This window comes from Amphibalanus amphitrite, unplaced genomic scaffold, assembly GCF_019059575.1.
Source record: "Amphibalanus amphitrite isolate SeventyFive unplaced genomic scaffold, NRLGWU_Aamphi_draft 000325F_arrow, whole genome shotgun sequence".
In the NCBI taxonomy this organism is placed as follows: domain Eukaryota; kingdom Metazoa; phylum Arthropoda; class Thecostraca; order Balanomorpha; family Balanidae; genus Amphibalanus; species Amphibalanus amphitrite.
Genome location: NW_024881820.1, coordinates 156,877 through 182,953, shown reverse-complemented (window position 1 = coordinate 182,953; position 26,077 = coordinate 156,877). Strand labels below are relative to the sequence as shown.

Genomic DNA, 26,077 nt, shown 5'->3' with positions numbered 1-26,077 from the left:
GTACGAGCCAATAATCAAACATTCTGGCCTTCAATGTGAATATTTAACAACAGCTGAAAATAATGACGTTCCTAAATACTGGCCCTACCGAGAAAAGCTTGTACCTAACGATGCACATCCTGTCAAGTGTAAACAGTTCCAGAATTCCAACAACACAAGGAAGTCGGCAGGGCAAACGTTGACAGCAATTACAGATCAGGTGGTTTCAATCCAGCTGTTTCATGTTATCAGAGCTTGCTGTGAGTTGACTGAATAAAGCCCGGGTACCGAGCTGATATACAGGCAATCAGTGCCTGATGGCAGGTCCCCAGACCGCCAACGGAGTCCGCCAAGCAACATGTTGTTGGAGGAGGTAATGTTGGGAACGGATGCCTCTGGTAGAATGTGTGAAGCATGAAATGACCTGTGGCTGGGGTGGCATGTGTACTTTCCTCCCCACTGATCATGAGTGGTTGAGGTACTGACAATCTAAGATACCGACAATCGCCAGAGAGCCTGCACAATCAGTCAAAGAGGTAGCTTCGCCAGAGCGCACGGCGTCACGTTCAGTCACTTACGTCTTTGGCCGTGATGAACATGTTCCATGGCATCAGCGTGCCGATACCGTGAAGAACGAACACCAGGTAGATCAGCGAACATCTGTGAACAGAGAGCACCAATTAGAACAGGCAACATCGATCAGTGAACACATGGCGTAAAAAGTGAACACCAGAGCAGCAGCAAGCGTCGATTGGGGATAAAATTGCCCAACTGCGGAATCTAAGAGCGCTGTCGAAGAAAGCTGTCGGAGGCAATAACACGAGCGAACTAATGCTATTTATCTGCCAGAAAAGAAGTGGCCTGTTGAGAGACGCAGCGAGCTGGGGCGACTGAAATTTGTCACGGGTTAGATAACTTTCCTCGCCGAGGAACAATAGTTACACGAGACGTACTCGTTCAGAAAAAAACTCGTTGAACAGATGTCAAAGTGAATGTCAAAAGCAGCAAAACACTCCCTTTTCGACAGGTGAGCAAGGCGGATACATAAGTCAGCAAAGTAGAGCTCAACACGGAAACATCGGACAACTCGTGTTGCACCGGTAGCAGTAGCATCGTACGCCTTGTAACGTATCCTCAACAGACACGGTGGATGGTTACAGCCAAAACACTGAGCAGCAGCGTACGCCGTACAGGCCACGACAAAATACTTATGCAGAGCCAATGTCATCACGTGTTCATCCTAAAATGGACACTAGCTGCAGAGGCGAGCCACCGGTACAGTTCCGGGAACCCACGGCTTCAAGTCCATTCATACACAAGTCACGTGTATACGACCCCAAAGTTAGGTACTGGAGCTGGAGTCAAAACAGTGCCTGTCAAACACGGCACATCGGCATCTCGTATTCACCACCCGTATAAACTCTGCACTGCCCCAGGGATCAGCGGCCAGGGGCACAAGCCGAGCTCGAAAACCGGACACGTCCCGGTCAAACAGGGCCCGCCGGCCGCGGTCGGGTTTATAAATACACAGCTCGACTGTGGGTGCGGCAGCGGCGGTCAAAACAGTGGCTCATCCAGCCCGGCCGAGCCGACCCGGCCGAAAGCTGGACGGCATGAGGTGGTGAGTTTCCGAGTCATATACTCGCCATCAGGGGGCGATAAGACATGCGGCTATTGGGTTGTGTCGTATGAAGCTACGACAAAAGTTTGGTCACGGTGTGCTTCAACGGTTATGGTTAGCCTTGTTGCAGCCCAACCACGTAGTTCCTAATTTCGCCCAATTTCACACGCAGGCAGTCACCTTTTGGACGGCCGATTGCAGCGGGTCGCCCAATTTAAACATGATTGTACTATCTCCTGGCCCACGCTGCTCTGCAAGGCTCAAAATCCGGCTGCCAGTGAGCAAACTACGTTTATCGCTGTTCCGCCGATCAATACAGCGTGCAGGCCGGCCTGCAGGGCCATTTTATCATATTTATTACCGGGATAACACACCTTGCTGTCCCACAGCGGTACCGTATGCTAGAGCGCTGGTCAGTACGGGACCCGGTGAACGCCACGACCCGGCCGAATCTACTTTATTTATGTGCCTTATCCTACATAGCGCCGCAGGTTGACGTGACTGTGAGTCGTTCCACGGCTCAACTGCAGGTAGAAATTAGCCCCGGGGTTAGTTGGCCCCAACGACACCGGCCCATGCAGCTTTATTGAGCCGTGCAGGACACACACCTTGATGACGTCATGTTGATGTGGAGCCACACATGGTCCGAGCATGACGTCATCGAGAGCTGCCAAATTGCGGGGGCTGCTTCAGACATTTGCGGAGCATTAAGTCACGGCTGCATGGACACGCCGACGGCCGCCTATGTAGGGTTCGGGGTTCAGACTTCAAGTTCAGAATATCAAAGCAATGGACTTGACTACGAATATATGCAAATCGCCAAGCACCAAATTTTGGTGCTTGGCGATTTGCATATATTCATAGTCAAGTCCATTGTGACCAAAATAACATGGTATCGTGAATATGCTGCACGTCAGTAGCATAAAACAGGAACTGTAAATGATCTTCCTCTGAAGCTCCCAACACGTTATCCAGACATACCCAGAAGCCCCAGACAGTTCACTGACCTCCCGCTCACGCATATGGTCCCATTAGCATCGAACCAGCCCGGGGGCGAGACGGGCGGCCCGCGCCTGCTCGCAGACAGGTGCGCAGCCCGCGCACACATTGTACATACATCGAGGCTGGTCGCCGCCGCCGCCCGGCGCTGTCCCGGCGGCCGGCACCGCCCTGTCGGTGCAGATGGCATCTCTTCTGGGAGCCCTTTTGTCCCAACCACCTGCCTCCTATGTTGTCAAATAACAACTGTACCCAACTGTACGTGACTGAGGGTGTAGACCGGTAACTGAGTGACCCCCTTCCCTAGCCTCCTACCAAACGTCACGGGACGCGTCACGATTCGGGAAGTCACGAAGAGCGCGCGTCACGCGTAACGACCCCGTACCCTCGCATGTGATAGCTCCCGTCCTAACATAAGCGCAGAGGGCTCCAACGAGCTGGGAAACTGAACTAGCGCAACCATACCCTTACACACTAACACTCAGCAAGCTCAGCTGACACCGTAAATCCTTATCAACACAAACACGACGTAGTTCGCATTTTTGTGAGCTTGTTATCTCGCCATAAATTGGGCAATCGTGGCCTAACTATCACCTCTCGGGCTGTCAGCTAGCTTTTATGACTCCTAACTAGGCTGGAAATCGGGCCAGCTAACCGGTCATACGCTGCGCGTATACGATCCGTTACAATTAAGGTAAATATTTACACCCGGCTCGCAACATCGCCGATGGTATCTGTTGCCGAGTGCCACCGGAGTCGAGGGTTGCGGGCGAATTCCCTCCGCAACGACCACCCAGGTCATCGACGTGTTAGGGATTCCTTTGGAATCGGTACCTCAGGCTAATATCCTGACCCTTATCAGTGATGAGTGGAGGATATCAGGACACGGCAAAAAAAAAAAACAATCACCATTCAAGGGTCAAAACACCGAAGATCAAAATACTCCTTTCTGAATTATTTGAGCAAGGGCAAATCCGTATCCGTGACGAAAAAATCACAGGTAATTCCCCAAATGAACAGTAAACCTCACATTGCACAAAAATCTACAAAAGAGTTTTTGCCAGGGATCACAAACACCCTTCGCTCTAGCGGCTCTACCGAAAGGTTTCAAGAGACCGACTGCCCCCTTCGCCGCACCACATCATGCAGCGCTGGCTCTGTGTTTGTTTGCAGGCCATTGCAGACGCCTGCCGACGGCACTGGTTGTTAGCGGCGTCTGCCGGACCATGTGGTGGGACTAGTCTACAACACAGTGCTGTGCGGACCTCCTGGCAGGGGCATGACGCCATCTGAGGCACCACAAGTGACCGTCATCAGTACAGCGGGACGAGCCCCGTGGTCTCAGGCGAGGATGGTTTCCCAGTGGGACAGAGGTGACGAATGAGAGGTCATCAGGTATTGCAGTTCAATAAGTGCTTCCTTCAGCTTAAAATTACATGGACCAAATTAGCCAAAATGAGACCAAAATCGTTTAGTCGCTCCGTCTTTCTTATCAGACGATCCTTTCAAGATTATGTCCAACGACGAGGTCATTCCATAGCGCTCGCTGAGCAAAATCGAAGGGCCGAGAGACGCTCGATGTCACTTGATCAAACCACCTACAATCAAACGTTACACCAGCATACAACCAACAAAGCCTTTGAAACTGAAAACGGATTTAGTCTGGCATAAGGTCTCCGACGTCGGGTAGACGAGATCGACACCGTATTGGGCCCACAATATTGCCTTGTGGCGCCGGCTCCGGGCCTGCTCAATACTGCAGTCTGGAAGGCACCAGCCAGTCGCCAGTCCATAGGTCACCTGTGTGAGACCGCGCCCACCACTGCCCGGAGCTTATAATAAAATGTATCTAATCAAGGAAGCCGCAATGAAAATTTGCGATAAACATGCTACAAAAGGCAGGATACAGCTTGGCACTGCTGAGGACACAGGTCACGACCATTCTTGTGTTTTAAGTAACCAAAGTCTAAATCGGTAGAGCATGTTCGTCCAGGCATGCCCAATGCCTATGCCAATATCAGTCGGTTCTCCTTTCCGGTACCCAAGCCCGCGCCCGCGACTGCGCGCGCCAGGCCGCTCGGGACCGCTCGAGGCTGCACTGCTCGTGCCGCTCGGGGTCGAGCGGTGAGTGTGGATCTTGGCAGGCACTCCCCGGCCACCGGGAACACTCACTCTCGTCTCTCACTCCGAGTGTCACTCGGCGCCGCTGTCGACAGCCGCTCTGCCACCGTCCTGTCAGTGCTGCTAGCGGGGGTCCAGCCGGGGGGAGGGGGCGGGGGTCTGGATATCTACCAGACCCCCCCCCCCCCGCCAGTGACCGTACAGAATCTAGCATCCACTAGCCACCGGGCCCGCTACACTTTGTAGAGCCGCTTTGTCGAAAGGTTTGAACACCAAACAACTGACAGATGTCGATATGGGCGTGGTTTTATCCATTAATCCTCCTCAACCACTAGCCGTCATTCATCGCACGCCAAACTGGTGAAGACTAACCTCTCTACGCCTACTGCGAGGCCTAAATACACACCCGCCCGGCCTGATGGATAGCTTATTGAACCTGTCATAGGACCACCAGGGACGAATCGCCTACACGATACCACAGCACATTTATCGAAAGCGTGTCTTCTTACGCCAAACGAGGCCATCCGTAATGCAATAGCCATGTGGTGACCCATTGATACCCCGCAAAGCTCCCACTACCATGCCATGAACATGGTAATACGATTACCGCCAAACACTCCGGGTATGTGGCAGAGAGGTGACCCGGCCAGCCATTTACCGCCCCGCTGAGACCGAGAGACGCCCGACGGGTTGCTCACGGCACCCCATTAGACGCCAGCGGTGCCGATGGAGCACCCGGCGCGCGAGACACCGCGACCTCAGTGTGCAGGCGGGGCGGACGGAGGGGCAGCTGGGGCATTCTCAGCTCGTTGGTCACGGCTGGCTCGACCGACACGCCCGGCTCCCTCGGGGTGGAATGTCAGGAATGAAAATATGCCGACCCTCAGCTCAGACCCTCAGATTTCCAACCGGGAACGGTGTGGCAGTCACTGCTCAGAAGTCAGAGACACCGGTAGTAAAGGAGTTTGCCTGGCCACTGCATAATCGGCCTGATTGTTCGCTGCGAGACTAGTCCACTCTCATCCACAAGTGTCTTACAGCACATATTTCGTGACGGCATCACCCGTCACATATCCAGTGCTGCGAGGACCAGATACGACCCACTCGACCGCCCTCTCCATCATAAGTCTCGAGGCCTCCGCCCTGTGTCTGCAATCTGCCGTGCAGCTGACGGGCCACCTGATAAGGTGTGGGCACGCACGCAGGCGGCATACATTACCGACGACAGCCGGCACGGGCGGGACCAGCACTCTTGGCCACTTGTCTGGTCAGCACGCTGTCTGCTCTCCAGCGAGTCTGTTGACTGTGGGGTGGGTAGAGATGACCGCCCCGATACCGTCTGCGACCGCTGGGTGCCGGCGGGGTGCATCGTGCACCCTCTGCACCTGCAGACGCCCCGCCGGGTGTAATAAAAACACCCCTCAGCCCTCGTTCAGCCCGGACTCCGCCTATGCGTGAGGAGTGCTGAGTCCTGCATACCTCCCTGCACGGCACACAATTGCGAACAGCCAGCGGACAGCGCGGCGGCTGTGGTGTGTGCGAGGGGGAGCGGAGAGAGACGATGACCATCTGAGGGGCACGCCCTTTGCAGCACGCCCAGTCATCACACGCCCGGCGCAGCACGCTAGTCAGCGCGTGGGTGCAGCTAGGTCTAGGAGGGTCAGACCGGCACGGGAGGCAGGGGAGGGGAGCGAGTGCACCTCACACACCTGTTGGTGTGTGCCACGGTATGCAGATGTAAGCTGTTTTTAGACAAGTATAGGCAAGAATGGCACCTGTCTGTAGCTTCTCTCTAGGGTGGAACGTTGTTTAAAGGGACTATCCCACCTTCTAAAATGTTGTTAAAACCAGTTAAATTGTGCCCGACTTTATAGATTGGATGACCAGGAACACGGTTCTGGCATTTATTTTTCATTAAACATCTTAGGCTTCTCATATTCCAAACACAAACTTTCAAATATGTGACGTCACAGCCCAAAATTACCTCCTTCCCCAGGCCACATTACTGTCATAAAGCTGATTCTTTTTACTCTGTAGGCACCACAACAAAGTTCAGACCAAGTTTTAAGCGATTTTTCAACGAACAAACCCATTTAAATCAGAATGACTAAACGAGGTGACGTCACACTAACGGTCGCTCCATGTTGAAGATAGGGCCTTGTACAAGGCCCATTTTCAAATGAAGGGAACGAATTTCTTCAACACCAAGAGGCCGCGGGGGTGGCAACCTAGCTAGATAGTGGTTTCTGAACCTCGCCGCAAACTTGGCTATCTCAACTCAAACCCCATGTTAAAGGTGGGATAGTCCCTTTAACCACGCTCCTTTCCTGAGCTTCGAGAGAATGGGATACCGAATTACGAGCTCGCTCGGCAAAGGTGCTAGAGGAAGTGGTCCGTCGCTATTGACAAATTAATCACATTTCTCAGAAGCATTTGGTGAAAAATTAAATCAACAGGAGCAATTAAGGGCCTCTGACGTAATATATGAGCCACCGACGCTGGCAGGCCCCACCAATTCGTCTCGCTGTCCGTCAATATGATCGATGCATCTTCGACCACACCTATGAACCAGATCAATCTGTCAATCCGAGAGGCACCACTCTCTCATGACCTGTGGTCATCGAGACGGGACTCGGGACTCCATGGCGAGAGAGTTAGTTTTGTCTTGTCCTCAGCTATAGCAAACACCCTTGCTTGCTAATTGGGTACATAGAAAAGTTTAATTAAACCCAACCGGATTCATAAAAACTCGAGGCAGCTCGTTGCCTCAGTAGCTACAGAACATAGACTAGCCAACTGTCCCTGGTAAGGAACCAATTACCGATAGGCGATAACATAGGCATCCCATTCCCAGTTGCAAAACTAATTACAAACTCACCAGAGCCTGAATAGCGTCCCCATTTTTGTTTGCCAGTTTTAATGATGTTCAACATTCCAGTTAATCAGACATAAACACCACCCCATCTCTAGCATCCCTCACAGCTATAGAACTAGATCATCCTGAACTTCCGTAATGGTCTGAACAGCGAACAACCTCCGTCCTAGATGAAAGACAAACGCTCAACCCTTTCCCGCGGTGAGCTCTACAGCCGGATTCTGAGGATGACATCAGCTATCTCGCCGGCGGTAATGCGACTTCAGCCTCCCAGCCTCGCTATGCTCGGAGCTGTGGGCCCTGTGAGTCAGTGGAGCCAGACCACCAGACCTCCAGAGCTGCAGTGTTGGGGGGTGGTGGCGCCAGGGGTCTGAGGAGGCCAGGGGTCAAGACACCAATGAGTTTGTGTCGGGATCGTGTTCTAATCCCGTAGCGACTGCAATACATCTGTGACCTGAGGGACGGGGTACGGGTTGGGGCTCAGGGTGGGGGATGGGGAGGGGAGGTTGGGTGTGGCCGGATACCCCGGATGTCCGAGTGCCGATGGGGACAGCTCATTTCCGGTGCGTGACTCTGTCGCAATGCGGTGACGGATAATTAATTAGGGTGATGTACCGTCGCGTTTCCAAGCGCTATTACCAACTCAGAAAAAAGCTAGATAGTTACCTAAGCCCTTAGGAAGCATAGCTTCAGCAGGCGGAAGGAACGGATGGCCAGGACGGGGGACCTGACCTGGCAAGGCCCCCTGGGTGTATTCTTTGTGACATCCCGGCTGACATACACCTCGACCGTACTGGTGTCAGTGCCCGAGGGTCCTCTAAAACAAAAGGTCACGATCGTAGATCACAACTGCAATACCACGGCACTCAGGCGAGCAGTGTCCTACGACCCCCATGGGCAATGGACATGGAACATCCCCTTCATTACTCAGAAAACATCATGCTAGAAAAAAAAAATGCAAAAAAAAAAATCAGTATACACTGCCCGAAAAGAAGTTTTAACAAAACCATCGACATCAGTGAAAATCTACCTTACACCGGCAGAATCTATCCCATCCTAATGTCCCATTATACCATGTTGAGTCAGTTACAATATCCAGAAATCCAACCAAACCCAGAACCTGCACTTGTCCCGCAGTCAGCCAATATCCATACGTCCTACAGCCCATTGCCTAGCGGTCATTCAATCCACCAGCAGCGGCAGTCGGCAGCGCACCATACATTAGGTAAAATTCGTTAGCTAGAGAGCCGCCAGCCTGTGGCCGCCCCGCTCGTCCGTCGTCTAATGAGTCCAGTGTGCTCACGTCACAGGGACCGGGCAACGCCCACACCTGCTAGAGACCATGTGTCCTGTCGGACGTCATAAGACACCACCTGGCACGTGGTGACACGCTCATAGTGCAGGACTGTGGTGTCATGTGTCGAGAGCATGACACTTGTAACACCATAGAGAATCTCAACATTTTGGGTGTCAAATATAATTGGCACCCATATAATTGTATTTAGGGCCTTGATTGGCACCATCTGACGAACCAGCAAATGTGTCTACTAGGAACAGAGGGTCTGGCAAGTAACATCATTATGATTCCTGTGGCACAGAGATAGCTAGGACCAGCACGCGGCGGCTGTTTCAATTTGAAACCCAACCCGACTGTGATTATGTGTCCAAGTTTAATCTAGTGGCAGACGGCACAGTAATGTCGGGCATGAGGACGGGATGGCAGGCCAAGAGACCAGCGGGTTTGATGCTGCATTGAAATTCGATTCAAGCAGATCGTGCCTGGAGGAGATATTGCTACTTTACTGAAGTAACAAGTCGGACGGGCTTGAAGCGGACCTTGCCTGACAAACATTGACCCATGGCTGTAGCAGATAAACTAAGTAAAAACCCTGTAGCAGATACTGGTTCCCTTTCTACAGTTCCCACATTTCTTAGCCACTTGCACCAATATCCTTGGACAGTGACTACCACGTTCTCCATAGCTGACGCTATGCGGAAAATTTCAGTCCTTTCGTCGTTAGCTGCACACAGCTACCGTCAAATTTACATTCCCAGGCCCAGCCATAGCTAACGGTATTGTAACTGTGCCCAACGGTTTCCACTAGCACTCTACAGGGCAGTATGCACGGCAGTCCTTTCACGCGAGCTCCATATCGCCGGAGGCGGAGCCCTGCTGCCGTGGCGTACCATGTCAGTCAGCGGCCTCTCTGTAAACCGCCTCCGTTAGCGGACGGAGTCACAAATAAACAGCGGGCTGTTGGGCGGGAAGGCAAACTGCTGATGGTAGTGTACCGGCGAGAAAGCGTCTGATGGGGTTACTACATATAAGAGCCCTAGCCCGACGCAATAATCTAGAAGGAATTACTAACAAGACACCAGCCTAACCCAGCCGTAATTAACGGAGACTATCAATAAAACACAGTCAGCTTTACTAACGAATGAAAGGCTGAATGCATGATGTCATGCGATTACGCAACATGTGCCTGACAATCGATAACGTTCCATTGCGATGAATCAGTGTTTATAGCAGCTACTCGTTAGTGGTTAGGGAGCTCGCCCCTGTTAAAAGAGACCCTCGGGCGACACACATAGCCCTGTGATGAAATCAGTTCTGGTTTCGAGTTTACAGAGGAACGTCCGGCACGCCGCATACACGGCTGCAGCCGAACGTCGCTCACCTGCCTAGCACAACTACAGAAAGCAACAAGCACTACGAAGAAAAGCCGCAGCGGTGCCCCGACACGGTCAAGCGACTGCCCAAACAGACCTCTCTTCCCGACCGACCGACAAGACAAAGTATGCCAGAGCCCCTGCAGCACGGCACAGAGTTAATGGACGATAACGAGTAGCTCTCGTGCGCTGCGGGCGCGCTGTGCGGCGCGGGACAACACCCCCGGGAAGCGGCGGGGAGAGGGCGAGAGGACTCCGCCGCTCGACAGAGCAGCGCCGCCTGGAAGCACCTGGCAATGAGCTAGCGAATATCTGGCACCCCGACGATGCATATCTGCCAAAGCCCGACGCCCGCCGGCGGGGGCGGGGCGGGGCACCGCGCTACGCTACAGAGCAGCTGGCTGCCGCAGCTGCTCTGGCAGCAGCCGGCGAGCCGCAGCTGAGAAGCCCCGCGCGCCAGCGCTGGTCACTCACGAGTCGGTCGGCTCCTCCTGTAGCTCCAGCTGCTCCACCTCTCCGAGACGCATCTGATCGTAGATGCGCTTGGAGACGTCCCTGCCGCGCGCAGCCGGCCCCGGCGGCCGGCTGGGCGGCTGCTGACGCACCAGGGTGCGCGGGGTGCCCAGCGCCGAGCCGCTCAGGTCCTCCGTGCTGGCCAGCGGCGCCGCCTCGCCATCGGCACCGCCGCCGCCGGCGCAGCTGACGCCGGAGACCATGGCGCTGCGGCACCGACACCGGCGGTCACTGCCCGGTCACCGAGGTCACGCTCGGTCACTGAGGTCACCGCCCGGTCACTGAGGTCACTGCCCGGTCACTGGCGCGGCGCTGAGGTCAAGTCACTTGTTATTGTCATTGGGTCATCAGTAGGTTACCGCAAGCACACGAGATGCTGTCTAATCAGTCACCACTGCTTCACTGAGTACCGCTGAGGGTAAAGGATAGGTGGTTACTTGGGTACTGGGTTCCTGGGTTACCTGGGTTCTTGGGTATTGGGATCGCTGCGGAAAAGAGAGGTCATTAGAGGTCAACCAGCGGGTCATCTGGTCGGAACGACAGGCACTTAGTCACTTCAATTCACCCAAACTGAGCAAGCCTCCCAAACGCACCACCGCGCGTCGCCACGCCACCCTTCTCCCCCTCCTCCGAGCGTCCACCGCACCGCGACTGGTCCGGCCCGTCGAGACACGCCGCGTCGGCAGCGTCGCTCGCGCGGACGCGCCCACAAGTGTGCCGCCGTCGGCGACGCTAGCGGCGGCGGCGGCGGCGCTGCGCTTTGATCGATCTGGCGCGTCGGGCCGACCGGCCCATCCCCGGGCGGGAGCGGGGGCGGTCAGCTGGTCCGGTCGTCAGCCTCTGGCAGGCTGGCAGATACCAAGCGGCAGATACTGACAGATATCCGGGTAGCGGCAGATACTGATAGATATCCGGGTAGCGGCAGATACTGACAGATACACTGCCAGACAGCAGTGAAGCGGCAGACAACGCTGGAGGCTGGCTCTACCAGCAATGACTGCCAAGTCTCTCACAAGTCACATCCTACCCGACCGGATGCACTGTGCAGAACTGAACACCGCCGCCACCACCCCTGCCGCTGTGGGGGTCTCCGAGGAGGGCCGCAATGATTTCACCAGCCCCGACGAAAGATTATCGCGGCTAGCAGGATGCAACACAACAACCCGACCGACGCCGCCATCGTCACGGGGCGCCGCCCTCCCCTTCCGCCCCGCCCCTGCTCTCGGGGGGACAGAGGACTGGGCCGCCAATCAGGGCCATCCGCTGGAAGGGCGCCATTGATAAAGGTGATGGGATCAAACGGCCGCCGGATGTTGAGCGATAGGAGAGGCGCGACGCGCGAGTGGGAAGCTGGTTATTACATGGGGAGAGAGGGAAAGAGGGGAGAGACGAGGAGAGGGAGGGAGAGAGACTGAGAGGGAGATGAATAGAATATAGGAGATGAGATGGGCGAGAGAGGGAGGGAAAGAGAGCGGAGAGAGTGAGAGAGAGAGAGAGAGAGAGAGAGAGAGAGAGAGAGAGAGAGAGAGAGAGAGAGAGAGAGAGAGAGAGAGAGAGAGAGAGAGAGAGAGAGAGAGAGAGAGAGAGAGAGAGAGTGGGGAGAGGGGAATGTAGTGGTGAAGGCTAAATGGGGAGATGGTCGGGAGAGGGTGTGGAATTGGAATAGTCGGCCCTTCTAAGGTTGTTGGCACGCCCCTCTTTCTTAACGGACTATTATCATTCAGTGAGGAGCAGACAGCCATGACTCAGCAGCAGGTAGAGCTGTTTCCGGCGGGAAGAGAGAGAGAGAGAGAGTGAGAGAGAGAGAGAGAGAGGGGGGAGAGAGAAGGGATGGAGATGGAGAAGGAGAGGGGGAGAGAGAGAGAGAGAGAGAGAGAGAGAGAGAGAGAGAGAGAGAGAGAGAGAGAGAGAGAGAGGAAAGAGAGGGAGAGAGGAAAGAGATGGAGAGAGGGAAAGAAAGAGGAAGGGAGAGAATGTTGGTGTTTCACAAAAGTAGCTCCACCATTGAAACTAGTACAATTATGGCGTACGGGTAAAAGCTTTTTGTCTGCGGTACCTGGCGGGTACACGACAGGGAGACGGGTGCTGTTACAAGCGCGCCACGACCACCCTGATACGCATACGACAGTGTCGGGTCAGAAAGGAATGGGAAGGGGAAGCCCTACGAGGGTTCAGATAGGCGGAGAAAGAAGGGAAGGTAGGTGCCAGGCGGAAGGACGAAAATGGATACGGGAATCGATCCGGGAGACGAAGCCATAAAGCCGGTAAAGATATAAATAGCTACAAGATAAAAAAATAAATAAGGTATACTACTAAATAAAATCGAAATATATAAGTAGGAAATATGCATAACGACAAAGAATAGAATCATTCATGGGCTAAATGTGTACCAGACACAGCCAGTATACCTCATGGCTGAAGAAGAAGCGCAAGGAAGGAGCGAGATTGGACCACATGTTATACAGCCTAGGGACATCGTCGTTCTCAGGGGGACCACAGGGAGAGCGGTGGGACCCAAGGCCAGACCGCCATAAAATCGCCGGCCCTGTTCTGGGAAGGGCAGGGGAGGACTGGACTGCTGGGAACCAGAACACCGAACGCCATCCGCCGACAGCCAAATGGCCGGCTACAAAGAGCACAGGCGCGCCGTCCGGTGTAGGTTCGGACAGGCGGCGGCCTCCGGTGCCAAGGGGACTGGTTCTACAAAGGCCCTGTTTGAGGGTACGGTGGCCGGCTGGCAGCGCCTGCCAGCTGTGCATCGGATGCCGGTAAGTTCAGACGGTCGGGAGCAGGTGGCCCAGCGGTCGGGAGAATAAGTTATGGATGACCGCAGTGGTTCATAACTCGGACCAGCCGGGAGTTACCGCCGGGCCATGGTGGCAAGTGGTGGGAAGGAGCTAGACCAGACGCGGCTGGAGAACCACCGGCCGTGCCCGCCGTTCAGCGTTCAGTCTACATAGTGTCCACCATCCCCCACCGCCTCGATCTCAGCTTCATGGCCTTGCAAAATTCTCACAGGCCACAAGTCACCGCCAGATTTGCTACGGGCCCGTCGTACCCACATCCTCTCCCACCCTCCCACTGCCACCGCCCACGCCCCACGGTCTCAAACCGGCAGGCCGCACTGCACGGTGGTGCCCAGTCGTCCGGCTGCAGCGGGAGCCCGTGTCGGACGTCACCAGCCGGCCCCGGGCAAGGTCGTCCGACAGCAGCGAGCATGGCCGGCCGACCGGCCCACTCGGTCGCGGCTGAGAGCACTACAGTCTGCAGTGAACTCCGAGCATCGCAGCTGCCGCCACCGCGGCGGTCGGGCGGTTTCAAAGTCGCGCCGTCCGCACTGCGGCAAAAAGAGCGCCACTTATGCCGCCCGGCGCGCCGGAATGCGCCCGTAGGACGCGCCATTAGGGGATGGGTTCGTGCCAAGGTCGTTCCAGCCAGGACCACGCGAGGGCGAGGAAGGTTTAGGAACGAACGACCGGACCATCGAAACACTCAAACGCCACGCCCGATCTCGCACTTGCGTAATGCGCCGCCTCGCACAGCTGTTATAACAACGCTCACACACACGACGCTACCTCCTCTCGCAAAAGGTAGCACAGCACTGACGCTGTGCGCACTGCAGCAGCGCTACTGGCGCCGAACTTGAGACCGCCGGCCGCCGCCGCCGCGGCAGACAGGGCCAGCCAGCGGGGAGCGCCGAGTCGAGGGTCATGGGAATACGAGTCGCCAACTGTCTGCCCATGGGCGGTAAATTTCACACTCGGCGCCGTTCGGGAATGGTGAGGAAATATGAGGCGCTGCCACGCACTGTCCAGTGTCTACTGTGGTGGATATGTATTCAGGTCAGATATTGGGAGCGGTCAGCGGAAGGACAGCTGGGTCGAATGACCGAAGGTGGAGACCTCCTGAACAGCTGGGGACGATTGAGGAAGGGAGAAGGAGGGGCAGAGAGAGTGAGAGATAGATGGAGAGAGAGGGAGGGAGGGAGGGGAGAAGGGGAGAGAGAGAGAGAGAAAGAGAGAGAGAGAGAGAGAGAGAGAGAGAGAGAGAGAGAGAGAGAGAGAGAGAGAGAGAGAGAGAGAGAGAGAGAGAGAGAGAGAGAGAGAGAGAGAGAGAGAGAGAGAGAGAGAGAGAGAGAGTGATGAATGACAGAGGAGTGGCAGCTAGACAGAGTACCGAGACAGATGGACACGGGGCGTGGCAGGCTGGTGGCGCCGGGGTCATCATACACCGCGGAGACGGCACACAGGTGGCTGACCCGGTCTCACCGCCCCCGGCCGCCCTCCGCCCACTGCCCCCGATAGCCACCAGCTGTTCGGCGCAGCCACCGCCCACCGCCCACCGTCCGCCGTCCGCTGACGGGAGCGGGACGGCGCCGGTGCCCCGCGGTTCAGTTCCGCCAACACCCACGCCCTCCTACGCACTCGACGCCGCAAACACCGACCGACCTACCGCGCCGCGCAAACACAAACACACGCAGACGCACGCACTTTGGGCGACGCGCGGCGCCGAGGTATGACTTAGCACTATCGATGGACTAATATAGCGGGAACTCAGAGCACAACAGGGTGACTTGAAAGTTATTACAGGGCAGAAAAGGGAAGGACGAAGGACAGTTCAGGAAATGGAAGGGCAGGATATCATCGCTCAGGACGGATAAGCTAATATAAACACAGAAAATGGCACGTCAGGTCAGGTCGGGACAAGCCAGGTCAAACTCGGTCATATCGACGCAGAGCGTGTCCTGCCAGAAAATAATGACAGGATGGGACAGGCCAGGAACTTACAACCCAGGTCAAGTCAGGTCAGATCAGGTCAAGTCGGCGCACAAACCCTCCGTGACCCCGCACGGCCCACCTGACCGGCGCGCCGCCGGTACTGACGGGACCACAGTCCACGTGGGGCTCCTCCGAGGCGCCGGCGCCGGCGTCCGTCGGCACAGCGTCGGCGCCGACGAGCATCACGTGACAATCAATACTCAGCTGACACCCCCGCCCCGCCGCGTCGGTCCGGCGGTGTCGACAAGAGGCCACGCGGAAGCAGCCAGCTGTGTCGGAGGGCGCCATGGGTCGACGACTCGGGAGAGAGGGAGGAGTAGAAGACATGGGAAGGAGAGAGGAGGGGAGTAGCGTGACGCACGTGGCCAATCACTGCTCTTCTTCCGCCGCTTTATCGCTCTGCCGTCACGAGCTGTCACGGACGGATAGCGACTGTTACTCTTCAAATGGGGGCGTGCAGGAGTGAGCTACGACGAGCGTGCCATACCGAGTCATTGCAGAGTCACGTCAAGTTTATCGAGTCACGTCGGAAGAGCTCGCTGCGATTGAACAGCTGTATTGCTGACTTATCCTTCAAGTACCACCGAGTCCCAATCTAACCCCCGATGGGCGGCCAACGCCGGACGTCGAGTGCTCCCATGTTGAGTCATCAGTGGTCGAGTACTGCCAATGTTGAATCATCGGTAAGTCGAGTGTCCCGCCGCTCTCGGGTCAACAATCGCTGGCCATAATGACCTCCTCCCCTCCCCTCCCGGCGCTGGCCCACGTGCCGCGTCTATCCGCCGGGGGCGGGGCGGGTGGGGTGGGGGAGGATGTCACGGCCTGTTGGCATGGTACACCAGACGGCGGGCCGGGACGCGACGGAACACCTGTGGCAGACGACTAGCGGCCCGTTACGGGTGCCGACAGCCTTCAGCGGTACGACTCGGCTCAGTCCGACTACCTGGCCAGAAACTTAGTCTGAAAGCACACACAACTTGACGACCAGCTAAGCAACTTTGGGGTGGTCGGGATGCAATAGACTTGGAGTCATCTGACAACTTCAGAGTCGTACCAGTCATGAATGAACCTCTCTTTGAGATGAATTTGAATCCCCTTGACATGGAGGAAACTCCGCCAAAAGTTATCTCGGAAGTTTGAAATGAGGACCATTTCGACGCGAGATCTTCCTCAGACGACATTCCACAGCAGAGATCTGTCACGATCTGCAATAGCACACTCCCATTCAAAGGAGATCCACTGCATCGTCTACATTTCTGACTGTTTCCTCGCTTTGATGCGACACACAAATACGACACTTAACCCTGAAAAGCATCTTTTGATCTTCCCTTTCCGACCTAAGATTTTGTGACATGACGTTGACACATTATCATTCCGCTGGTCGAGCGCCGGCGGCGCGTCCAAGTCCCGACAACCAAAGCCGCCCAGCTCTAAACGTTCTCTGTTCTGGGAAACTCACATCTGTCAGTGAACCTGTCTGCTGCGTCGCCTGGCCAATAAAGTCGTCCGCATCGTCCCATCCGTCATTCTTTGTTTTGCGACGGCCTAGAGCACGCTTACCAGCCAACAACACGAGTTTCAAGGCCACGAAATGAAGGCGCCGCTCTACATTTGCAATGCATGCAACTTGCCGCTTTTTGTGGTCGTCGGACGACGTTCACCGCCCCAACTCCTCGCCTATTGTCATTCTCGACGTTCACGACGTCGCAACAAGTGACGGCTGTGTTTGTCCGACCCTTTGAACTGCGGACAATCAGTGCGTCGCTTCAACGGCGTGATGTTCCCAGACAGAGACCGAGCCGATCTGTCAGGACGGCGAAGCCATCGACAATTCGGCCGACCATTCGCCGCAGCAGCTGTCGCGTCGGTTGACATTCAGACCTCGCACCAACCGTCGGCCGCAGCCGAATTGAGCTCACACTTTCAACAGCGAGCTTTTACAGCTCAATGGGCCGCCGGCAGCCAAGTCGTCATCGACCCTCAATTCCAGTTCAACAGTTGAACGGCTGTTGGGTCCGAACGGCCCGTCACCGTGCCCCATTCACCACACCGCGCCGGTGCTGTCTCATTTAGGGGCGGGCTGACGTGTTCCACCGCGGCAGGCCAAAGCCGAGCGCCGCGCGACGCCGCGCCCGCCCGCCCACCGACGGACCCGGCGCGACGCGGCGTGGGCTGGCTAGCGTTATAGGAGCTACATGGCCACATACAGCGGTATTTACTACAGCAGCGGTGAGCGGGCCTAGCCAGGCAGCGGGACCGCGTCAGCCAGGGCGGTCCGCCGGTCCACCGGAGCGGCTGATGGCCGTCAGAGCGGGACGGACCGTTGACCGTCGCTCGCCCGCCGGCTCGCCGGTCCGCTGCGGACTCCGCCGCCACGCTGCGGACTCCGCCGACCCGCTGCGGACTCTGGGCGGTCCGCTACGGCACTTTCCTTCAGTGACGTGCCGTCCTCGGGCCGGCCATGAGTCGGTCGGGTGACGGGCCAGTCGAATCGCGGGCCAGCCCGGCCGGCGGCAGAATCCTCTGAATTGAGCTGCCTAACACCCGACGCTCATACGCTGGTGGTAAGGGAACGAGCTGTTGCAGAAAACTCACAGCAAACCTAACTGTAGTAAGACGCGCATTGGGCGAACGAGTTATGGTGCCCACAATACGAGAAGTATGCATGCCATTTGTGTCTAACAAAACCAAACATGCAAATGTGTCCACATAACTCGGAAGAGCACATTTATACTAGACAAGGACCAAATTAAGTAATAATTAACACACCTTGACGTCCCTTGTTGTTCATGTTCATTTCCCAGTACGGGCTTCCCGCATGGCCTCAATGACCGCGGCTCCTAAGCTTGCGTGACGACTTTCCTGGCCGCCAAGGCGCCTGCATCGAAATCGCGATCGAAATCGGGCACGGAAGGCGGGCTCGGCGGCCGCTCACACAGATGATGGCGGCTAGGTATCGCTGGTCGAGCCACCACGAGCGCACCGTGGGATAAACGGCCCCAGAAACCGAGCTACAGAGGCGGCCGTTCAGAGCCCGACAGCCATATGGCTCTGTAAATCCTCCCGGAAATGTTCCCGCCCGGCAGCCTATTGCAGCTGAGAGGTATTTGTGTTCAGAAACCGAGCGTTAGCGGTGAAAAGAGCCGTGGTTTGGGCTGACAGAACGAAAAGCCTAGACGTTGTTTGTAGAATGTGCTCGCCATACACGTTACGAAAATACATTACGGGGAAAGAGTTTATGACTGTTCTGCGACTGTGAGGCTAATGCCCCTCAGACAACACGGTGAAATGTACGACGCGATGTTCCGTTGTCGCCGCACTAACGGCTGAGAAAGTCCAAAACGCTTGTAAACTGCTGCTCGATCTGTTGCAAGATCGCCTATACAACGTGACAAACTGATGCTGCTCTCGTCCTCGTCTCATACCGTCCATATCACCACTCGCAATCTACCTAGCTCCGAGCCCGACTGCCTGTAAAAACGACCACACCACCACGACTACCGCCACACACCACACACCACCACCCTGCTCTGTCCTCACCTGTCGTGGGGCGGCTCGTCGTCCGGCAGTTTCTCCGCCGTCACGTCCAGAAAGTTGAGCTGCTCGGGCGGAACGTTGCTAGCCTCCCACGCGGGGCTCAGCTTGACCGGCTCGTCACGAGGCGTGTACACCAGAGGACGCGGCGCGGATGCCGGGTCAACGAACGGGTGACTCTCGGACGATAGTTGACTCCGGTCACCTGGGGGTGTCGAGAGAGAGAGATAGAGAGAGAGAGAGAGAGAGAGAGAGAGAGAGAGAGAGAGAGAGAGAGAGAGAGAGAGAGAGAGAGAGAGAGAGAGAGAGAGAGAGAGAGAGAGAGAGAGAGAGAGAGAGAGTCACAGGTCAGCTCTAAAGACGAAGTCAGGTCGTTTTTTACAAAGGGTGGAGTCAGAGTGCATTTTCAAATGCGAATTTAGGCATGTTTCGGGGTAAAATTAGAGGTTACCTTAGAGATAAAAGTGCATAGCGCCGTTTGAGGAACACATCAATACCATATTTGGTAAAGGTTTGCAGTCATCACTCATCGTTACAATTTACATACATTAACAGGCACGGGCACTCTTCAAGTTTATGTACGTACACACCCATCAACACCCATCAACCCGATGTTGGCACAGTCACCGCATCCAACACAGTAAATCACACAGAGCCGTCGAAGATACATTTGGCAAACATAACCACACACAATTGACATTTCATCGAATCAACCCACTATCAGTAGAAAGCGGTAAACCTCAGAATCTTCTCTTACCTTTCCAAGTCATCAGAGCAATTCAACAGGAATGGAGGATAAATAAGGCATGCAGTGATGAGACAAATATGTATACTCTGTTCCGTTTCAAGCTTGCAGCCGAAGTACCCTCCTGAAAACAGTGCGTGATTTCTGTATATACAGCTCATACATTTTAAGCACAAATTCTTGAGCGGAGGAGCGATCTGCCGAAGAAACTCCGACTGCAAGGTTGATATGGAACAGACTATAGGCATGACTGAGCCATGCTGCAATCACACTGATGCACTGAGTGGAAAGCCCTTCAGTCAGACGATCGGTAAATACAATCGGCCCTCAACAACGTCCGCTGAGGTATCGAAGCGAGCATGATAAAATGTGGGTATAGTTTCCACATCAATAAAATCTGCACAGACTTGTCTGCCGGGCCAGTTATTGCCAAAACAGTGACTGATCATGGATGAGCATGTGCCGGAAGTGATGCAAGCCCATCAATCAAGTATAACCTCTTGTTAATTGGTAGTCGACACAGTACATAGGTATCCTCAACACCTGCCTGGTACACAACATGCCGATGTTATAACCCTCTTATTTCATACCTACCCATTCATTGCGGAAGGATCGAAATCGAGCTATGATCGAACATATAAGGCGGCACTATATGAAAATGACTGATCTCAACGACAGCCCGATCCCAAGCATCGCAGTCACGCGTCACTTTCCGCTCATTAAACTGAATGAAAGCTATTTTAATAACTATCCTGACTCCTGAACCTGCCTACATACGCAAGAGATGAAATTTCAGCAAAGTTTGGAATCGTCAAAGCACTGATTGCTCATCAAACCGCCCTGTGGCGAATGTCCTAAAACGGCCCGGGCACCGCACCGGTTTGGGGCACGCCACGAATGTCAATATCGATTAGTGACGTGCCTCATGACGTAAATGATGATTAGCCTTCGACGCCCGCATCGGCTATTAGTCTTGTGTCCAATAACCGGAGGCGAAATGACTAATTGTCCAGATTGACCTCCCTGAACTGCCGTCGTGTGTGGCCCTTCCCGAGGGAGTTCAGCTCCAAGCTAGCTCCAAGAAACGAAAATCCCTGGGCGTTGGTCGGCACAACATGCAAACATTCCCACTCATAGCGCAGCTCCACGACTGCACGGCGATGCTGCTGATACCGTCGCCGGTTTCCAGTCCGCCGCGGACCATTCCTGACCGTCCCATGTCGCACTGAGCGGACTGCTGGCAAGGTGCCGGCGCCGCCTGCCGTCATCCTTCACCGTTTCACAGAGCGGAGCGCGACCATTACAGGAGCGGAGCGCGACCACTGACGGAGTGGGACTCCTGCCACGTCGTCCAGCGAGGGTCCGACTCGGCTCAGCTGCGCGCAACTTCACACTCAGATGAAGAGCGACTTGGAAAAATAGTCCCGCTGAATATGCATTGTTTCGATGCTTTAAAGATATTCTTTTGAATATATTAGACTTTTCAGACTTGGAAAGCTTAGGCGTGCTTAGCCAATCAACTTCCCTTCCTTCCCACCTCCAACATCCACAAATGCGCAGGACGTTTACCATCAACGCCGATGTATCGCGCTGTCCATGCACGACACGGCCGACGATAAAGGAAGCAGGAATGCCATCCACGACCAGCTAGCCGAAATGAGACTCGAGACATCACGGTGCCAAACATCACCATTCTGAGCGGAATGGACACGATAGTCCGACGGGTAACGACCATTGCGGACGTCATCCGACATGGTCTGCCGGTGATAGCTGCATAACGGCCCCGGCCGGCAGCTTGGGGAACAGAGGACACGTGACGGTCCGACTCGGCAAGAGATGGTTCCTCCGTCCTCGGAACAGAGCGGAGCTCAAAGGGTATGGGATGAATATAGGGCAGACGGCGCGACTTGAGGCTATATGGCCATGGGATATTCCATGGTGTGACTGCACATTGCACGTTTACGGGTTACCGAGAGCTAAATTATATTGGGTGGTATAGGATAGGAGGACAACGCTTCAAGGGATTTGGAGTATCCAGCCTTTCTGGACCTGGGACACGGAGCCGTGATAGCTGGTACACGGAGCCGTGATGGGCTCTGGTCACCCCCCAAATAGCCAACACAGGAACTAATGGCAATGCGAAACAGATCTGGTAAAGTGTACGGGTACGGTGGGGCTAGACCGGATGAGGTGTGGGAAATACATAAAACATGTGGGAACTCTTACAATCTTGCGTCGTAAGCGAACCACAAACGCCCATATAGCGCCCCGTGTACAGGGGCGCCGCCACGGATTTTTGACTGGGGGGGACGGACTGACCGACTGAAAACCCAAAAGTAGGCATTCTTACCGTGGCTTTTTCGGCCCGATGCATTCAAAGTTTAAAGCAAATATGCCACTTTTAACATTGGGTGTTTTGTAGCCTGAGCTGAGACAAGAACAAATCAGGAGCTTTTATGGCCCAACGATCACCCTAGCCAAAGATATCGGTATCGATTTTAGGTTTGAAGACTTAGGTTTTGAAGACCCTTGCCGAGGAATCCATTCCCTTACGGAAAAATACCAGCCAATCAGCATTCAGCTGGTTTGAACTACGTTATATGATTGGCCAACGCGTAATCAGCTTCCGCTGCAATATCAGGCATCTACGAAAGACGGTAATTGGTTCTTAACTTCTTATGTAAGAATAAAAATAAAATCCTTTTGCAAATATTCATTATGTTATTTCCTGACCATTTTAAGCATAAAGACTCATAAACCTGTGGCAAAACAACTGGTTTGAGGAAAGTAGTTTAGGTATTTCCTTTAATAGTCCCGAGACCGAATTCCCACCGAGTACCTACCTATATACACATCTGATGTCCGATTCAATTTTGACACGGCAAAGCCTCTAGTGTTCTATCAGGGTATAATTGCTGATGTATGCCACTAATCTGATCGGTAATGCATATTGCATAGGATGCATACCCGCGTGGGGGAGGAGGCGTTGTATAGTTACAATCTCTCTTTCTGGTTTGTGCATGAATCGGCGCGAAGCGCCGCGAAAATTGGCAAAAAAACATCAGGCAAAACTGCTCCAAAATACGAATTTTGCAGCCCGTTTAACAAGTTTGATACCAGAAAACTTTAGGTCAGGTCACCAAGTCAAGTAGTCAAGTCGCCTCAAAGTTTTGTGGTCCTGTCAACGGTAGGTATAGCTTATTTCTTAGAAGCTGAAAATTTAGTGTAGTGTGACTGCAGAACTGTGGGGTCGGAGCCGAAATTAGTCGGAGTGAAAGTTTTGGCCAGAGTCGGAGTTGAAGTCTTCGAAATTGTTCGGATTTTGACTCCGAGGTCGGATTGGTTTAAAATCATGCTCTTGGCTAGTTAGACGAAATATATTATGCCCGTTTTCTGCCAGTCGTGTTATGCGACACACGTTGATCACGATATCAAAAATCGGCAGTTCCGCGATGACGGGTCGGATAAGAGCTGGAGATTTTGTTGGCCGAGGTGGCAGGGGTCAGACCAATGCATGTAGGCCCATACCCCATATACTGAGTATCTAAACCTCCTGGACCCTCTCAGATTCGGCACCGTTCGATCTCTTCCATCCTCAGGACAGTCAAATCCTTCTCCTCCACGCCGCGATCCCCTGCTCCGGGCTGGACGGGCAACTTTATCCCATGCGGGAATGGCTCCACTGGAGCTATAGTCCTTTGCCGGGTGCAGTGAGTGCCAGTGGGCTGGGCTGCCTGTTCAATTGGTCGGGTTCAGCCCAAGTGGCTCACTGGCGTGGCTGCCCAGACCAATGTCTCCCACTGATTCTTTCATCCTCCCGCTCTGAAATGGTCTCATTGGACCGAAGGGCCTAATCAAATTTCGAGTAGGAAAACAACTAGTAAAACGCCTTTTGGGGCGACCAACGGAGCGAGCGAGGGGTGGGCCTTGCACGTACGAAATTGCGAGGGGGTACCTCCAACCAACTTGTGCACTGCACCCTACTAACCGGTCCCTACTCCCTAACCATGTGTCAACTTTCAGCATAATCGGTTCAGCCGTTCTCGAGATCTGGAATCGACCCCTGCATGTGCGCACGTGCAGCAGCAACCCCCAACTGTGGCACATGGTCAAGGATATGCATTGCCTAGTGGGTGCCTACCTACATGCCAACTTTCAGCGCAATCGGCCCAGTATGTTACGGAGATATTATAATTGTTATAAAACTGACCTCTTCGTTTTTCACGTGGCAGGTGCATAATGGGTCACCCACATGCATCGAGAATAGTTCAATGCTTGTTAGAAGGAATGAAGCTACCCTACAAAAATTACCGCATGTAAATAAGTCAAGTGGTTCCTGAGATATAAGTCTCGCAAAAGCATGACCACGGCCGGCCGCTCATACTCAGAATTCAGAAATTTCCCGAAAGACTACGCTCGCTTCGCTCGCTCCGTAATGAGTTTGGGGGGGACGTCCCCCTTCCATTCTGAGAGTGGGGGGGACGCGTCCCCCCCGTCCCCCCCGGTGGCGGCGCCCATGCCCGTGTATCGGAGACTGACGGAGGCCGTTGAACGATGTGTCTGACACCGGTCCGAACACAATGTGAGCTGGCAGCAGCAGGTGGCAGCGAACAGATCCACAGACGGCTGACAGGCGGGTCTGGCTGCACTGCCAACCGGAACGGGGCCCGCGCCGACTCCAGGCACACAGATGGGGGGGGGGGGGTGCTGAACGGGTCGAGATACAAACGGATGATGGTGACAAGAGTTTCAAGACTAAACTTTTGGCAACCTCTCTGAGACAAGCCCATACACATAGGTAACACACAAAAGAAGGAATGACGGCGCAGCTCCAGACAAATGGATGACGGTGCAGATCTATCCAAACACAACCGAGAGATAAGACAAAGCTTCTCTCGACATAAGTAGGAGAGATGGTGATACGGCTCTAGAAATAAACGAGTGGAATGGAAGCTTGGTAGCAGCGGGAAGACAGCGGAAAGCCAAAGGTGCAAGGCGAGAGCCTGAGAGGAGAGGATGGTAGGTCGTAGGGTGGCAGGAGCAGCTTCTGAGATCACGTCCCGTGCCGCAGCATTACGGATAACATGTGGCAGCGGTGTGTTTCTCAAACTCACCCTCTCTGGATGCATCCAAGTCGTATTTAGTTCTCATATTTGTGACTCTCCTTGCTTACAAATGCTGAACCTGGAAACGAAAATAAGGTACTGTTATAACTCCTATTAATATTTGTTTTTGTCATATTCGGAATAAAACGTTGTGAGTTTATTTTTTAACGATCATCCCTTAAGATATACATACGACTCATATAAATACGACTTATTCACATGAAACACACCGTACGATCACTCATACCTAACTCGACCTGGAAATAAATCGATATCTTATTCACATCGTAGGTACATAAGCAAAAAAGGCTAGGGGCATGGATAGCACGGGATAATAGCAGACTGAGAGTCTGAGACGGATATTGATATGTGGGATTCGATGCCGATATTGGTATAGCCGCGTGTCCCATGATACATATAACTTTAGATATTGACTGTCGTGAACTGAGGCTACAACAACCAACAGTATGACAATTGACAACTAGCAAAGAAGCGGGAAAGAATCAAACACCGGAAATTAACTTCAGCTTGCATGTGCCACATTGACATGACAGCGGACACTGACATCGCACTTCACTAGCACACATAACGCACCTTGCGGACAAGTTTGGTAGCCACGGATGGACACCTCACTCCCTACGCGATTTATTTTTGGTTATTACACACGGTCACAGCCCTTCCGCACACAATCGGAGAGCACAACACCGCGCACCCAACACCACCACAGCAGACGGCGCAAATGGGCGGCCACCAAAACAAGTCCCGCTAGCCGTGTGCGCCAGCCTGTATCAGGTGCGCCGTTGTTGTATTGATTTATCAACATTTTACTAGTATATACTAGGACACAGGAGTTTTGTTGCTGATTTTTTTTTATATTATGGCTCAGAATAATTTTCAACTAAGTTTTCTTTGAAATTGTATGATTGAAAAGCGTATCAGGTGTATCATCGATGTACCAATTATATTGTCAAAGAACTCACAATATAATATCTAGCCTAAATTAGTTTTCTTTGGTTTATGCTTAAAAGATACTTTTGCTTTATATTTAGTTAACGATGAAAACACCTTTTTTATACTTGTCATGTGAGATTTCGTTTCCTTAAATGTTAACTTTTTCAAATACAAATGAAAAGTAGG

General features: G+C 53.9%; 1 protein-coding gene across 2 annotated transcripts in view; it reads right to left on the bottom strand.

Moving 5' to 3' along the window:
* Positions 1–25,730, bottom strand: part of LOC122388510 (equilibrative nucleoside transporter 1-like) — a 57,013-nt gene extending 31,283 nt beyond the window's left edge. Inside the window, exons 1-5 of one of the 2 annotated variants that reach the window (XM_043379675.1) lie at positions 25,535–25,716; positions 24,950–25,019; positions 19,097–19,295; positions 10,740–10,985; positions 558–639 (exon numbers count right to left, since the gene is read on the bottom strand). In XM_043379675.1, the coding sequence (XP_043235610.1) occupies positions 558–639; positions 10,740–10,985; positions 19,097–19,295; positions 24,950–24,986 (564 nt within the window). In that variant the 5' untranslated portion in view covers positions 24,987–25,019; positions 25,535–25,716. Of the gene's footprint in view, positions 1–557; positions 640–10,739; positions 10,986–19,096; positions 19,296–24,949; positions 25,020–25,534 lie in introns of both variants that reach the window. The other variant, XM_043379676.1, reaches the window with a different exon arrangement.
* Positions 25,731–26,077: the final 347 nt, after the last annotated feature.